Source organism: Natator depressus, chromosome 14, assembly GCF_965152275.1.
Source record: "Natator depressus isolate rNatDep1 chromosome 14, rNatDep2.hap1, whole genome shotgun sequence".
Taxonomy (NCBI): domain Eukaryota; kingdom Metazoa; phylum Chordata; order Testudines; family Cheloniidae; genus Natator; species Natator depressus.
Genome location: NC_134247.1, coordinates 28,859,313 through 28,874,516, shown reverse-complemented (window position 1 = coordinate 28,874,516; position 15,204 = coordinate 28,859,313). Strand labels below are relative to the sequence as shown.

General features: G+C 49.8%; 1 protein-coding gene across 1 annotated transcript in view; it reads left to right on the top strand.

The window, feature by feature from the left end:
- Positions 1–14,699, top strand: part of LOC141999011 (uncharacterized) — a 30,466-nt gene extending 15,767 nt beyond the window's left edge. The window contains 4 exon segments of the mRNA XM_074972089.1: positions 6,069–6,294; positions 9,083–9,225; positions 9,548–9,586; positions 9,589–14,699. Of these exon segments, the coding sequence (XP_074828190.1) occupies positions 6,069–6,294; positions 9,083–9,225; positions 9,548–9,586; positions 9,589–10,457 (1,277 nt within the window). The 3' untranslated portion in view covers positions 10,458–14,699.
- The last annotated feature ends 505 nt before the right edge of the window (positions 14,700–15,204 follow it).

The following is a 15,204-nucleotide window of genomic DNA, read 5'->3' as shown; positions in this document are numbered from 1 at the left end:
GTTCAGTACAGCCTTTTGCAGCACCTTAGTGGCAAGGTCAGATCTGTAGCTTGGCAGGTGTTGGTGTCATTCTGGCTTACCCCATTCAGCTTCCCACCCTCACCCCCTTCAGGACCATCTGCAGACACTCCACAGCCTCCATTTTTGTCAGCTAATTCTAAACTATCTTAATACATCTGTAGGGATTTAATGTGGGGGAGGGATAGCTCAGTGGTTGAGCATTGGCCTGCTAAACCCAGAGTTGTGAGCTCAGTCCTTGAGGGGGCCATTTAGGGATCTGGGGCAAAAATTGAGGATTAGTCCTGCTTTGAGCAGGGGGTTGGAGTAGATGAGGTCCCTTCCAACCCTGATATTCTATGAAACAGCTTCTACAGCTTCAGGAGCTGGAGCTTTAAAAGCCTAACACTCCCTGATTAGGCCAGTCAGAGGTCTCTGTGGTAAAAGCCCTTTAGGAGGTTTCAGCTCTCATGCTGCTGGATGATTGGTTTTTTATTTTACAAGGAAAAGCTAGTACAAAAGGTAGCAGAAACCCACAACTCTGATTCCCAAGCATTTTAAATGAAATACCAAAGCACAATTCACCCCAGAGATAAATGAAACATGCAACAGCAAAATATTGTTGCTTTATGGCCTGATGTATTGCTACTGCATGGTGTTAAATACTTTGAATTAGGATATGGCACTTTGCATACAATCTACCCAGTTCAAATCTCTCTGCTCCTTCCCCTGTTGTTCATGTCACACAAAAGTTTCTGGCTGATTCAGTGGATCACACTAGTTTCTTCTTCTAAATGAGGAAAATTCTCTCCCATACAGGATCTTGTTTTCCCAAGTGAAATGTTTCTCTTCTTTAATTCAGCCTCTGAACTCACTCTTATCTGAGGAATTGTTGTGTGCAAAGTTGTCCCCTGGGCAAGGAGCAGCTATGCAGGTTTCAGGGCAAGGTCAGCTCTGCAGCCAGGCGGACAGGTGACAAGATCTCTCTCAGGCGGGGATTTGCTCCTCTCTCCCTTCTCCCCTCTTGTTCTCACTCTTTTTCCCAGCCAGGATGGCACACAGGGAGAAGGGGAAGGACATGCCTCTAGGAGGAATGCCTGCAGATGGGAACAGCGGAGTGCTTGGCCAGCTGCTCCAGCATCACCAGCTCCAGAGCGGCTTGGATCTGCGATGACCCAATGGCGGGGAGTTGGCTTTTCAGCCTCAGCTGCTCGGCCTCTGTGGACACCCAGCTGTAGAGGTCACTCACAAAGGATTTCATCAGTTTTCTGGCCTTGCCTGACATGTGCACCTTGCCCTGGTGCAGGATTCTGGAGACATACAGGGAGTGGGAGCATTTCTTCAACAGGCTGCTCCTTGCTGGCTCTGTTGTCTCCTGCTGCCCTTCCTGAGGCTGGAGCATCCTCCACTTGGGCTTTGGGTGCATCCTTCTGCGTAGGGGCCATTTTCTCCAATGAGCCTGAGCTATCTTCTTTCTGCCTAGGCACCTGCCATGGCTCCATTCTGGAATGGCTCAGCTCACTTCAGTCCCTGCCACTCCTGCTGCCCTCTTATATATTGGCTGGCATGCAAATGAGGGGTGCTCTTTGTGACAGACCCCATTACCCAACTATGCATGACTATGATCAGTTCCTTCCCCTATGTGAATGAAAAAACCTGACTGTTCACTGGCAATCAAGATGCTACAGCACCTTTATGGGCTTATGTGCTACCCCACAGAGATTAATGGGGAATAATTATATGTTATTATAATTAAAATATTCAGGGATCACCAATGAATGAATGATTATTCTCATTATAATATTATATTATTGATTTACAATCAATTTGTTAATTATCATGTACTTATTATCATTCAAATCCAAACCCTGTACTGAATACAAAATTATTAATTTCCTCCTGGGTGTTTCCCATGACATATCTGAGTGCTTCACAAACATTAATACATTTATCTTCACAGCACCTGTGGCAGGGGACATGGCATCATAATCTCCAGATTGCAGACTGGAAACTGAGGTACAGAGTGGTTAAGGCCAGAATGGTCAGAAGTGTCCTCTGGTTGTGGGTGCCCAGCTGGAGACACTCAGCGCCTAGTGTTCCAGAGCACTTAGCACTTTCCATAGTCAGAGCAGAGTTCCAGTAGGTCAGTTGTGATTGTAAATGCTCAGCACCCCCTGCAAATCTGGCCCCACGTGTCTCCTGTTGGGCACCCAGAAAGTGAGGCACACACCTCATGGCCAGCTGTGACATGCTTGGTTTAAGTGACTTGCCCAGCATTGCACAGGACTGTGGCAGAGGCAGGTAAAGAATCCAGTTCTCCAGTCAACTTCCATAACCAGGAGACCATCCTTTCTCTTCCTGACACTCCTCCCATATTCTGCAGCAAAAGAGGCTGGGGTCCTACAGGGCAAGTTTCTCTGCGGCTCTGTCTCTGGTTTATTCGCTCTGGAGTTTTCTCTCCGTTATGAAGGAACTGGCTGGATCCCAGTGTCATGTTTCTATGGGGGTTCATCAGCTGTGGCCACCAGAGGGCTCTGTTTAGTGATCGGGGAGAGGAGGCTGCTCTCTCGGTCTCGCTGTTCAGCATGTGCGGTGTTGAGCTTCCTGGGTCAGGCTGTCATCAGCGTTGCTGCTGCCACTGCACCCTGGATGGGGGCTTTCTGCGGGGGCTGGAACCAGCTCCTGGGCAGCCCCGGGCTCTGCCGACACCAGCCCCTGAGCCGGAGCCTGCAGGTGAGGGGAGAGACCCGGGGAAAGGGCTGGGGCCGGGCAGGAAAGTGACTCCGCATCAACGGCCCCTCCTCGCCCCAGCTCTGCTCCCGGGGGGGCGGGGGTCTGCGAGTCCCGGAGCTGCTGCTGCCGACTCCCCGCCCCCCCCGGCTCTGCCCCCCTGAGCGCCTGCAGGAGCCGAGCCAGCGCCGGGAGAGCGACCGCCCCGGGCCGGGCCAGGGACCGAGTCTCCCAGCCCGAGGGGAGGGGAGGGGGCAGGAGGGAGACAGGGGCAGAGACTGGCAGGGGCAGCAGGAGCAATCAGTGGGGAGGAGGTTCCCGGGTCCCTGCCCTGCCCAGCCCCATTCCCTGCAGCACCCCGGGCAGATTGACTTTCCTGGGACAAGGGGAGGAGCAGGGAGAGGAAAAGCCAGTTCCTGCCTCTGCCTAGTCCCCGCGCTGCTGGGGGGATGCGCTGCCCTGGGGACAGTGTCAGGGGGAGCCCCCAAAGCAGCTCCTTTGATCCTGCTCTTTTCCAGAGTTTGGTTCAGACACTCTGCTAGTCCTGTTGGGTTCTCCCTGTGATAAAGCGACCCAGCGTTTTTCTGATATCCCAGACTCTTCAGGGTCTCTCTGCAGCAAAGAAAGCTGTGGCGAATCACAATGTAAAATGCACTAAAGCCCCATGCAGGAGTCAGTCCTTCAGCAGAGCAACAGGACAGGGCCCGGGGCTCCTGAGGAGACTGGAGTTAAGAAGAGCACAGTGTTAAAGGACGATTCCTGGACCCTTCCAGACACATCTCACAGACACAAAACGGCCTAGGGATTTGGGTCTCTTCTTGGGGTAAGTCCAGACACAGGCTCCTTGCTGAGCTGATTGTGGCGCATCTGTACTGAGGGGAATGGAGCCCCTCTCACCGCAGTGTTCTTTCAATGGCAAGCCCAGTGATGATGGTGGAGGCAGCTGACTGGAAAGCTGGTTTTCAGAGCTGGGGGCACCCGGCGTTCCCTCAGGAGCCAATGGGAGTGGCCGAAGCCTAGGACCTCTGACAATCCCGGCATGCATAGACATTCGCAAGTCCGCCAGGTTTTTTAAAGATTTTGGGTGTCTCAGCTCTTAGGAGCCAGAATTGAGTCCGGTTCCAGAGCCGCTGAGACCCCATTCCCTCCGTTTGAGTAGTGGGTGCTCAACACATCTGAAAATCCGGCACAGGGTGTCTGAAATTGGGGGCCCAGCCTCAGCAGCTCCCTTACTTCCCAACATGGCTAAAGTGGGACGGGTCCGGTGCCTGGTGGGTGGGTGTATGTGTGCATGTGTGTGCCTGCATGCGTGCGTGCGTGCAGGGGATTTACAGAGTAAGCCTGTCCTGCACTCACCCCACAGCGGCTGTTCCTGTGACTCCTGTCCGTTGGGGTTGGGTATGTTTGCAGCCCCCCAGTGGGTGAGACAGCAGCTGGACTAAATTTGAGAGAGTGGTGCCCTAACCCCGTGGAGTCCCTTTGCTGCTCTGTGCCTCAGTTTCCCCATGTGTAGAATGGGCATAATGATACCACACTTTGAGCACTTTGAGAGCTATGGATGTACAGTGCTGGGTATCACTGATATCTCTGTTTTTGAAAGCTGTGCTTTAGCTCAAACAGAAGCTCGGCGCTCTGAAATTCTCTGGCTTGCGTTATACAGGAAGGGAGGCTAGATGACCGTAATGGTCCTTCTGGCTTAAAATCTTTAGTCACTGATCCACCTCCAACACAAACTTCATATAATTTTAAAAAATCAGAAATGACATTGTAGCAAAGAAAATGTCGTTGGTCTGTGCTTATCTCCACCAGCATCAGGGATAACTTCTCAGTGCCTTCCTTGTTTTTAAGACGTCAGCACACAACCTTCAAGCAGAAATCTCCAACTTACACCTGTTCCTCAGAGAGCCCATCCACAGTACCACCGCTCCATGATCGTCTCCACATGGTAATCACAAGCTCACCTCACAAAAACTCATCCCTCTCTTCCTTTTAAGTTTTATACTTCCTGGCCTTTTAAGTAACCATTCAGTTGCAAAGATAAAGTACCACATGGTGTTTGCTGTACGATAAATGCACTGTCCAACACAATTAGTAGGAGATAAGGACTCAGTTTTTCCAGTTATCAGATGTAGATGTAAAACCCCACAGATCTTTCCCCTTTTCTCTTCAGTTATTAAATATTGAGATAAAAGCCAATCACTGGTCCCTTCCCCATTGCCATGAGGGGAGAGGAATTAGCACTTTCTAGTTATTTATCAAAGAATGAGCCAAAATCCCCTCGGATTTTACCCCTTTTCTCCCTTATCATCAAAACAGTGATATAAAATCCCACCTCTATTCCCCTGCCTGCCCAGTCCCCAGTTTGAAATGCAGGAACTTCTGGTTTGGGAGGGAAAATTGTTGTCTAGGGTCCCCAGCCCAAGTGGGGCTGACAGTTACAGCCTGCACAATGATCAATTCTCCTCTCACATGTGATGATAACGTTGCATCCCCCTTTACATCAGACAGAAGCGGAGAGATTTGCTGATTAGGGTCTGCACGGGCGAGGGTGTGCCCTGGCAGTGCTCATCCGCAATCTAGTCTTTCGGTGCTGATGTAGGACTTACGATCTCTTTGACATTACATGTCCTGGCTCTCCAGGCCTTGGATTTTATGGGACAGACCAGGAGGCTGTCACTTAGCAAATATAACTGGCTTTTGAAACGAAACATTTACTTTGTGAGGAATTCAGAGTCTCTTGGGAAACAACTGGAAGACTAGAGAGCAGAAAAGTTTTCACTGGAGCCGTATTTTCAAAAATGTGGGGTACATCCCCCCGGGTGTGTGTGTGCAAAGCATTAGCTGGGGATGGAACATGGAGAGGTGTCTCAGCTTTCATAACCCCTCTCCCCCAACAAACCCCACACAACCAGGTCGTTAGGTGTCCTAGTGGCAAAGAAAATCTGTAAAATGTGACCCGAGTGTGACTGATGCAGATGCATTGCTCTGAGTTTGGAGAGTGCCTGAGACAAAGGCTCTGAGCTGCAGCCTGCCCTGTGCATGTCAGTGGTGCTGACTCGGAGGCTACTAGTGATGACTGAAATGTCAACATCAGAAACATTAGAATCCCTGAAAGAGTCTCCTTTGAGTCAGCTCTTTTCTAGGGGTCCCTCAGAAATTGTGACTGTTTGTGTCCTGGTGGGAGGCACCAGGTCTATGCTGTAACTAAAGTGTCCAAACACTTTCCCAGCATCGCAGTGATGAGATGTTCAGTCTGCAGGGAGAGATCCGGGGGGATCATGTTGTGAAATAGACTAACGCCCCTTCTGAAATCATCCTCTTTTCCCTTGTCGCTCTGACAGGCTGCAGAACAACATCCACATTACACTCCAGATCGTTCCATCCTCCCAGGGGATGGGGAAGTGACATGGCTGCAGCAGAATTGATGACCTTTGAGGAGGTGGCTGTGTATTTCACTGAGGAAGAATGTGCTCTGCTGGACCTGGGTCAGAGAGCCCTCTACAGGGACATCATGCAGGAGAACTATGAGACCGTGACCTCACTGGATAAGGATTCCTGTCCCCTCAGGTATTAGAAATTGTAGGGCCTCTAAAGTGTCCAGGTTTTGCTTCTGTTCTGGATTTTTCTTTGATTCTTTTCCAGCTAGTTTCACAAGTTTGGAGATGAAAAGCAATGAAACCGGCAGAACCTTGTCTACACTACAGCTGCTACTGGTTCAGCTGAACTGATGGGAGGATTCGTTTCTTCCAACATTCCCTAGTGAAGAGTCTGCCTTAAATCTCAGGAGGTTCAGACCCTCTAGTTCCCAGAGACCACGTGAGAAGGACTGGCCCCTCCACACCTCCTGTGGGACAGGAAATTCTGAGACACAATGGAGATGATAACCTACCCTCAAGTTTTCAAGAGGGAAGAAGGGATTGTATTTATCTGTCTGTGATTCACAATCACTAAAATGCATAAAATCTCTCGTTTGGAGAGAGCGCGGATCTCTGGAGATTGAGTAAGAGGCAAGGGGATTGGTCATGCTGATGGGTTGAAGTCACCAAGTCCCCTAGTGCATGGCGATCACTGGGTTAGATTCTCTGGCCTCTGTTGTGCAAGAGATCAGATTAGATAATCATGAAGCCTCCTTTTCTGCCTTGAAATATATCAGTGTCTGTGATATGTCAGGGTAGAAGCTCGACTAATGAGCAGCTGTGTCACTCCATTCTGCCACCTGGTTGCCTTTTAATGCCTTGCTCAAGTATGCAAGCCTGTGTGTGTGTGTGAGAGAGAGAGAGAGAAACTGCAGCCTGCCAGCCACACTTGGGTTACACTCTGGCTCTCACCAGCCTGCGTTGTACTGTAGGGTGACCCCAGTATACCCCCAGTTTTAGATTTTACCCCAGAAAGGTGTGTCCTATACTGTCCAGCCCTCTCCTGGACAATACAAGTTATATTAAGTCCATTATTCCTTTAAAAAGAGTAATATACACATGACTTGTCACCCCAAATGGAATTTCCCAGACACGTCAATGTAAACACACTGGATTAGATAAAAAAACAATACAAGTTTATTAACTACAAAGAGAGAGCTTTTAAGTGAGTGACAGTAATGAGGCTGTCATAAATATAAAGGGAAGGGTAAACCCCTTTAAAATCCCTCCTGGCCAGAGGAAAACTCCTCTCACCTGTAAAGGGTTAAGAAGCTAAAGGTAACCTCGCTGGCACCTGACCAAAATGACCAATGAGGAGACAAGATACTTTCAAAAGCTGGGAGGAGGGAGAGAAATAAAGGGTCTCTGTCTGTCTATATGCTGCTTTTGTCGGGGATAGAAGAGGAATGGAGTCTTAGAACTTTTAGTAAGTAATCTAGCTAGGTATGTGTTAGATTATGATTTCTTTAAATGGCTGAGAAAAGAATTGTGCTGAATAGAATAACTATTTCTGTCTGTGTATCTTTTTTGTAACTTAAGGTTTTGCCTAGAGGGATTCTCTATGTTTTGAATCTAATTACCCTGTAAGGTATCTACCATCCTGATTTTACAGAGGGGATTTCTTTACTTCTGTTTACTCCTATTTCTATTAAAAGTCTTCTTGTAAGAAAACTGAATGCTTTTTCATTGTTCTCAGATCCAAGGGTTTGGGTCTGTGGTCACCTATGCAAATTGGTGAGGCTTTTTATCCAACATTTCCCAGGAAAGGGTGGGTGCAAGTGTTGGGAGGATTGTTCATTGTTCTTAAGATCCAAGGGTCTGGGTCTGTAGTCACCTAGGCAAATTGGTGAGGCTTTTTACCAAACCTTGTCCAGGAAGTGGGGTGCAAGGTTTAGGGAAGTATTTGGGGGGAAAGACGTTTCCAAACAGCTCTTCCCCAGTAAACAGTATTTGTTTGGTGGTGGTAGCGGCCAATCCAAGGACAAACGGTGGAATATTTTGTACCTTGGGGAAGTTTTGACCTAAGCTGGTAAAGATAAGCTTAGGAGGTTTTCATGCAGGTCCCCACATCTGTACCCTAGCGTTCAGAGTGGGGGAGGAACCTTGACAGTGGCCTAAAAGTCAGAAATGGTTACAAGGAAAATAAATAGGACATTTACTAATACCTAACTTAACAAATTATATCAGATTCAAGCAAAGTTTCTCCCCACATGTTTTCAGCAGTCTTAGTGACCAAACCCTGTAGGTCAAGACCCTTCTTCTAGAGTCCAACAAATGCTTCCTTTGTCTCTTTAGGTGCAGAGAATGTGATAGGGAGAGAGAATGGGTCTTGCAGTGATTGTCCTTCCTTTTTATTGTTTCAGTCCCCCTTCTGAAAAACATTTCCGGCTGGGCACCAGGAGACAAAAAGGCTATGTGGAAGGATATTCCCTGCTGCTTTTTTCTTACCTGTTTGAGTTTTCTTTGTTCCCTGCTTGATGACTCTGTTTACTGCTTCAATGAAAATTAAGTACAGCACACATTGCTTTGTTTAGGACAGACTGGTTTGCCAACTTCTGTTTGGGCAGGGCTGTGGGGTTTGGAACATGTGTTAAGAACACCATGCAGGGGAATCTTATAACTTACGTACAATGTTGCCACACACATTTTACCAGGACAGTGCTGATCAGCAAATTATGAGTTTTCAAATGATACCTCACAAGGCATATTTTGTACAAAAAATATTACAACAGTGTGTAGGGTGTGAACACAGGTGTACATTCTGTCACAATGTCCTACAAGGGGAACAACACATCCCCCAGCAGGTGTCTGATTCCCCTAAAATGTCTCTGTGATCTAGATTCCATCCATCCATCCAGATCCTATGTCTCTCAGCACAGAAAAAGGCTTGGTTCAAATCAGGGAAAGTTCTTTGTAACAAATATTCTCTGTGTCAACAGCAATCCCTGGTCTCCTTTCCCAATAGCAGGATTTGCAGTTCCCAAACCTGCTGTGATCTCCCAGCTGGAGCAAGGGGAAGAACCGTGGTTCCCAGATCTGCAGGGCACTGAGGAAAGTGAGATCTCCAGGGGCACTGGCACAGGTGAGGAATCAGTTATTCTGACACAGAAATGTTAAGACAAATAAAAAATTGGGATTCCCACAAGGGCCTTGTGAGCTCACCGGGGTCTGGATCATTCCCAGCGGTGGCTAAACGCTCACGGCATGAGGCACCAAGTCTGGCTGCCCTCTAGTGGTACCTGCCTTGCTTCTGACTGTTCAGGTGGGAGGTGGAAGCAGAATGGATCCTCTCCTCTGGAGAAGGGTTGTAGAGAAGGTGGGGGGAAGATTCAGAGCCTGATTTTTTCGATTGCCCTAACAATTATTTTGGGTTGTTTTCCCCTTTCCTATTCCCTTTCCCACAGCACAGGGAGTGACTCCTGTCTGGATTCTCTCTCTGTCCCAGCAGGCCATCGGACGGTGAGTGAGACTGAGGGTGGGAACCCTCAGCAGGAAGGTCCTGAGCAACTGGAACCACTTGGGTCGGTATTGGCAAGATCTGAAGAGGATGTTTCCCACAGTCAGTGTAGACCAAAAATAGAGGAGAGAAGCCACCTAGTGGAGGCACTGGGTCAGGATCCTGGGTATGGTTTTCAGGACCTGAAAGAAATTATAATCCAACCGAAAATCCACATGAGAGAGAGTAAATACACATGCACTGAGTGTGGGAGATGCTTTGGGCAGAGCTCGGACCTTATTGTACACCAGAGAACGCACACGGGAGAGAGAACCTTCAGTTGCCTTGAATGTGGGCAAAGCTTCAGCCACAACTCCAACCTGCTCTGGCACAGGAGGAGCCACACGGGGGAGAAACCCTTTATCTGCCCTGATTGTGGGAAAAGGTTCATTGGCACCGCTGACATCAAGAGGCACCAGAGAATCCACACGGGAGAGAAACCCTACAATTGCTCCGAGTGCGGGCAGAGCTTCAGCCGCAGCTCGAATTTCCTGAGGCACCAGAGAACCCACACAGGGGAGAAGCCCTTTCAATGTTCTGAGTGTGGGAAGAGCTTCCGAGAGAGATCAGACATCTACAGGCACCACAGAACCCACACAGGGGAGAGACCCTACCAGTGCCTCGACTGTGGGAAGGGCTTCGCTGTGAACTCAGACCTGATTAGGCATAAGAGAGTTCACACGGGAGAGAAACCCTATCAGTGTCTGGGGTGTGGGAGGAGCTTCAGCCGGAGCTGCCACCTGATTGCACATCAGCAAATGTACATGGCCTATAAGGCCCCGATGAGCAGAGGGGGGAGTGAAAAACACATTTGCTGATCTTCTCATATGTCAGGGGAATTCAGCTTTGGCGTATCTGTCCGCCTGTCTCTGGACGCTTGTCCCTAGCTCCTCTCCCCCTCCACTACCACTGACTGGCCCTACAAATGCCACATCTGCTCTCCTTTTGCTGGCCTTGCTGCGTCGAGGTTCCTTTCTGGGATGTTTCTTTTGGGGTGAGGTGTTAGTGGGGGTAAGCCGGAGTGGTGTAGAGATCTGATGTCAGCTGGGTATAGAGCAATGCTTGCAACACAGATCTGTCAACTGTCCTGCTACTGTTGACTCTACACTGTGCTGCTGCAGCTGCTGGGAGGATCCACAGGTTAGGCTGGGAGCAAGTGGGGTTAGGAGACCAGGAGAAAATACTGTGGGGAAGGTCGAAAGGACTTGAGACTTGATTTCACCACCCCAACCCCTGTAATGACAGTGCACCCTGGAAGTATTGGCTCACCTAGCCACCACAATCCAGCCAGACTCAACCCCTGGGCCAAGGTCCCCGCTGTGCTTTGTTCTGCCCAGCTTCCAGCCCCAGCTGCTACTCAGTAACTGTCTGCTGGGTGAGGGTTTGGGTGTCAGCTCAGCCCATGGTTAGCAAGAGAGCCCAGAGGGTGCGCCCGGATTAACAGGGGCCTCTCCCCACCTTGGATGGAGCAGGGGAGATGAGACCTGAGGGACTGAATGTTTTCTCAGAGGGTCCCCACGTTAAAACAATCTCAGGGCTGATGGGCAGCTGGCTCCCAGGGGGTGGCCTGGAGCCATGGATGGCAGCAGTGGGCACATTTCACCACCCCAACCCCTGTAATGACAGTGCACCCTGGAAGTATTGGCTCACCTAGCCACCACAATCCAGCCAGACTCAACCCCTGGGCCAAGGTCCCCGCTGTGCTTTGTTCTGCCCAGCTTCCAGCCCCAGCTGCTACTCAGTAACTGTCTGCTGGGTGAGGGTTTGGGTGTCAGCTCAGCCCATGGTTAGCAAGAGAGCCCAGAGGGTGCGCCCGGATTAACAGGGGCCTCTCCCCACCTTGGATGGAGCAGGGGAGATGAGACCTGAGGGACTGAATGTTTTCTCAGAGGGTCCCCACGTTAAAACAATCTCAGGGCTGATGGGCAGCTGGCTCCCAGGGGGTGGCCTGGAGCCATGGATGGCAGCAGTGGGCACATTTCTCCAGAACCCTGTCTCTGTCTTACTTGGTTTGGAAGCTTCTCTGTGTTTTGGTCGGATCAGTCATGTGTTGCGTTTCCCCAGGTGAGCACAGAGAGGGGGCTTGACTGCCCTATCAGAGGGCTCTGGCTATTGCTTAGGGAGAGGAGACTGCTTTTGCATTACCTCTGCTCAGTCTGGGCAGAGTTGAGCTTCCTGGATCAGATGGTGTTTCAGTACCCATGACCCATCCCAATGTACCCAATCACCATGTCGGAGCCCGGGCTGAGCAGCTCTGCTCCCCAGTGGGGTTTGTGCAGGGAGAGCCCTTCCCTATCGCCCCTCTCTGCTCAGCCCGGGGGACTCTCTCCGGGGGCTGGAACCAGCCCGTGGGGCAGACCCGGGCTCTGCTGACACCAGCTCCTGAGCCGCAGACTCCAGGTGAGGGGAGAAACCTGAGGGAAAGGGCTGGAGCTCGGCAGGAAAGTGATGCTGCACAAACGGCCCCTCCTCGCCCCAGCTCTGTTCTGGGGTGGGAGTCTGCAAGTCCCAGAGCTGGTGCCCTCCCTGACTCCTCTTTCCCCCCCCCTCCCCCGACTCTGCTCCCCTGAGCGCCTGCAGGAGCTGAGCCAGCTCCAGGAGAGCGAACATCCCAGCACCGGGCCAGGGGATGAGGGGAGACATGGGGAGAGACTGGAAGGGGCAGCAGGAGCAATAAGTGGGGAGGGAGGTTCCCAGCCATGCCCAGACCCATTCCCTGCAGCACTCCGGGGCAGATTGACTTTCCTGGGACAAGGTGATGAGCAGAGATTGGAAAAGCCAGTTCCTGCCTGTGCCTTGTCCCTGCGCTGCTGGGGGAATGTGTTGCCCTGGGGACAGTGTCAGGGGGGATCCCCTAAAGATTCTGCTCTTTTCTAGCATTTGATTCACAGACTGTTACCAGGAATCTCTTTTCTGCTGTCTTTTCCATCCCCTTTTGAAAAACTCAATTTGATTTTCAAACCTCCCGGCAATGCCAGCCGTACCAGGGCTGTCTCCCTGCTCAGAATGGAGCTGGTTCTATGTGGCTTTTCACATGATCTGGCTGCTTCAAAGGTGTAATGACTGACCCAACAGGTCCGTGGGGGTGTGGGTGCCTGTGCAGGAACACCCGGATATCCCGATTGGGGTCATGGGTGTGAAGCCCTAAATCTCAGGTCACTGAGTCCCAATGCGTATATTTGTGTAGGAGAGAGACCAATTTTTGGGGGGAGGCAATTTGACTCCCAATCCATCATAATGAGGTGTTCAGCTCCTCCTGGGTAGGTGCCCGTTCCTTTCTGGACTCAGAGGATAGACAGTCACAGGTGACCCTGAGTTGATCAGTGACTCTGATACTGCCTGGTCGAGCAGAACCCTTGGCAGAGGAGAAGTCCCCTATCAGCCTCTCCTCATTGCTCCAGCCCCAGCTGCTGGGCCTGAGGCCTCTCTGCCAGCCTGTTGGGAGAGGGAATTGCTTTGTAAACCTTTTAATTCACTTCTCCTGCTTCTGCCCCAACTCAGCTGGACAGGCTGGTGAAGTTGGTTGTGCTGCCTTGAGGAAGTTGCCAAGACATTCCTCTCTCAGGTTCCAACTCACCCCATCACCAGAAATGTCAGCTGACTCTTGTATGAACCATAGAAGATTAGGGTTGGAAGAGGCCTCAGGAGGTCATCTAGTCCAATCCCCTGCTCAAAGTAGGACCAACACCAACTAAATCATCCCAGCCAGGGCTTTGTCAAGCTGGGCCTTAAAAACCTCTAGGGATGGAGATTCCACTGTCTCCCTAGGTAACGCATTCCAGTGCTTTACCACCCTCCTAGAGAAATAGTTTCCTAATATCCAACCTAGACCTTCCCCACTGCAACTTGAGACCATTGCTTCTTATTCTGCCCCTGTTTCTCACAGGGCTGGGCCACAAATGGCAATCAAACCACCAGGAAGAAAGAAGTTCTTTATTTCTGAGATAGGAAATGATTATATAAAATGACAGGGGTTAATACAATGCTCAGCATTTGTATTTTATCAGCCAAGAAGCCATGCTGGGCACTGACTGCTTTTCAGCAAAAGGAAGTCAAGGCAGAGAGGATGTTCCTGGCCCACTTACATTGCCCCTTGGCCTAAGGTGCCTGGGTCACACCGTCAGCTTCAGGCAGGGGCAGGGTGTGTTATTAGCTACATCATTAGTAGTTTGTAGCAAAGTTCCTGTAACACAGAAACCAAATCAGATCCCAGGGAGCTATCCAGGGATAACCCCATCCAGCTACCACCTCTTACAGTGTAAATCCTTCTCCCTACACTAGGCTTTTAACACGTTGGCTCAGACCCACCTTCAAAACCCACCTTTTCTCCTAGGGAAGACCCAGCTAATAGTTTCTGTCTGAGGTGGGGTGACAGGCACTGCACATGGTGTCTGGCTGAGGCTGTCCCACTCATTTATACAGGGGCCTTATAATGTTCTCTGTAACATTCCTCCATCCTATTCCCTATCTGCTAGCTGAGATTCCTTTGCTAGCATTTCTGACTGCAGCTGCAGGCTGAGCAGAGGTGCCTGTTGAACTGTCTGCAATGCCAGTTCCCCAATCACTGCACTGAGAGGAGGATTAGCAGAGCTCTCCTGCAGGCAGCCAGGGGAGGCCCTGCATTTCTGGGGCTATTTTGCAGGAGTATATAAGGCAGACTGTGCCCACTGAAATGATCTCACACCCAGACATTGCAGGGAGGGAGGGGGAGGAAGTCCTCTCGAAGGTTAAGTAATTAGAAGGCAGGCTAAGAAAAATCCCAGTTTATTATAATATTGTCAGTTATTTAAATCAGCATTTTATTCTGCATCAGGCACATTCTCTTCTGTTTTTTGAAAGGCGTTATTGCTTTAGAGTAACAGCCGTGTTAGTCTGTATTCGCAAAAAGAAAAGGAGTACTTGTGGCACCTTAGCGACTAACCAATTTATTTCAGCATAAGCTTTCGTGAGCTACAGCTCACTTCATTGGATGCATACTGTGGAAAGTACAGAAGATCTTTTTATACACACAAAGCATGAAAAAATGGGTGTTTACCACTACAAAAGGTTTTCTCTCCCCCCACCCCACTCTCCTGCTGGTAATAGCTTATCTAAAGTGATCACTCTCCTTACAATGTGTATGATAATCAAGGTGGGCCATTTCCAGCACAAATCCAGGGTTTAACAAGAATGTCTGGGGGGTGGGGGGGTAGGAAAAAACAAGGGGAAATAGGTTACCTTGCATAATGACTTAGGCTTGAATAGAGACTGGGAGTGGCTAAGTTAATTGTATCCAATTTGCAAATGAATTCCAATTCAACAGTCTCTTGCTGGAGTCTGGTTTTGAAGTTTTTTTGTTGTAATATAGCAACTTTCATGTCTGTAATCGCGTGACCAGAGAGATTGAAGTGTTCTCCGACTGGTTTATGTATGTTATAATTCTTGACATCTGATTTGTGTCCATTTATTCTTTTACGTAGAGACTGTCCAGTTTGACCAATGTACATGGCGGAGGGGCATTGCTGGCACATGATGGCATATATCACATTGGTGGATGTGCAGGTGAACGAGCCTCTGATAGCGTGG